Here is a 1001-nt window from a genome sequence, read left to right on the forward strand (position 1 = left end):
TTTTCTTGTAGTTTTATTTATGTATTATGTTCTGCCCTCACTCCTGTGGTCCTGAGACCCTTTCCTTGTGGCTGTACCTGTGTGTTGTGTGCAGTGGTTTCCTATGTAGCGTCCCTAACACAATTTTGTCACCACCATCTGCTGGTCCTCATGGAAGCCATTCCCATAAACTGCTTAGTAATCCTTGCCAAAATGCTTACACAGCAAAACGTGGGCTGAAGTGTGTTCATTGAAGTATTTTGTTCCCTAATAGTTCCTTTTCTTTTCCTTCAATTTGTGAACCTGGGCTTGAATTACTGCATCAGTTTCTGGCAACCTCAATGAAGAGGAAAAATTATTCAGAGAACACATGAAGAAGGATACCTGGTGCTCCATGTTTGGAGATGTGGCCATATCCCACGGCGGTAGAAACCGGCGTCAAAACCAGGGGAGACATTCCAGGTAAATGTTATCCATGCAGGCGAAAGCGGTGTCCCCGAAGGCAGATCTAAGGTGCCGTGACGTTAGCATGCACTCATGCATGTTCCTCTGGATGGCAGGGCTTTGCTCATATGGGTTCAACCATTGTCTGTGTTGATGCAGTTAGCACACGATGTGGCCCAATCATCAGATCTCCTCCCCGAGTGGTTCTGACCTCAGTAGGAAGCCTCCGTGCAGCGGTGCACTGTGTCTGGCTGACTGCATCTCTCTCCAGAGGGCTGCCTCGGGCTCCTGACACTGGACAGCAACACCCATCGAATGTGGCCGCGTATTGTGGGTCCACGGTCAGCAGATACCTAACGGGTACAAAGTGGGGATCCACACAGATACCTATATAAGTATGTGTGTGAGGGGTCCTGGCATTGAGCTATAAGATTGGTACATCAGACCCACAAGCCGCTCCACGGAAATCCTATACTGGATTGCTTTGAGTCAACCAGCTCGCAGGCATTCAACAACAGCCTATATTGTTGTCAAGTCAATTCTGACTCATCACCACCCTGCGTAGGGTTTCCAAGAAG

The 1001-nt window shown here is 48.6% G+C and overlaps 1 protein-coding gene across 1 annotated transcript in view; it reads left to right on the top strand.

Annotated features, from left to right (window-relative positions):
• The first annotated feature begins 349 nt into the window (after positions 1-349).
• Positions 350-1001, top strand: part of LOC102825219 (putative zinc finger protein 724-like) — a 2571-nt gene continuing 1919 nt past the window's right edge. The window contains exon 1 of the mRNA XM_006877452.1: positions 350-441. Coding sequence (XP_006877514.1) covers positions 350-441 — 92 coding nt within the window. The remainder of the gene's footprint in view (positions 442-1001) is intronic.

The sequence above is a fragment of the Chrysochloris asiatica genome, unplaced genomic scaffold (genome assembly GCF_000296735.1).
Source record: "Chrysochloris asiatica unplaced genomic scaffold, ChrAsi1.0 scaffold00500, whole genome shotgun sequence".
Classification (NCBI taxonomy): Eukaryota; Metazoa; Chordata; class Mammalia; order Afrosoricida; family Chrysochloridae; genus Chrysochloris; species Chrysochloris asiatica.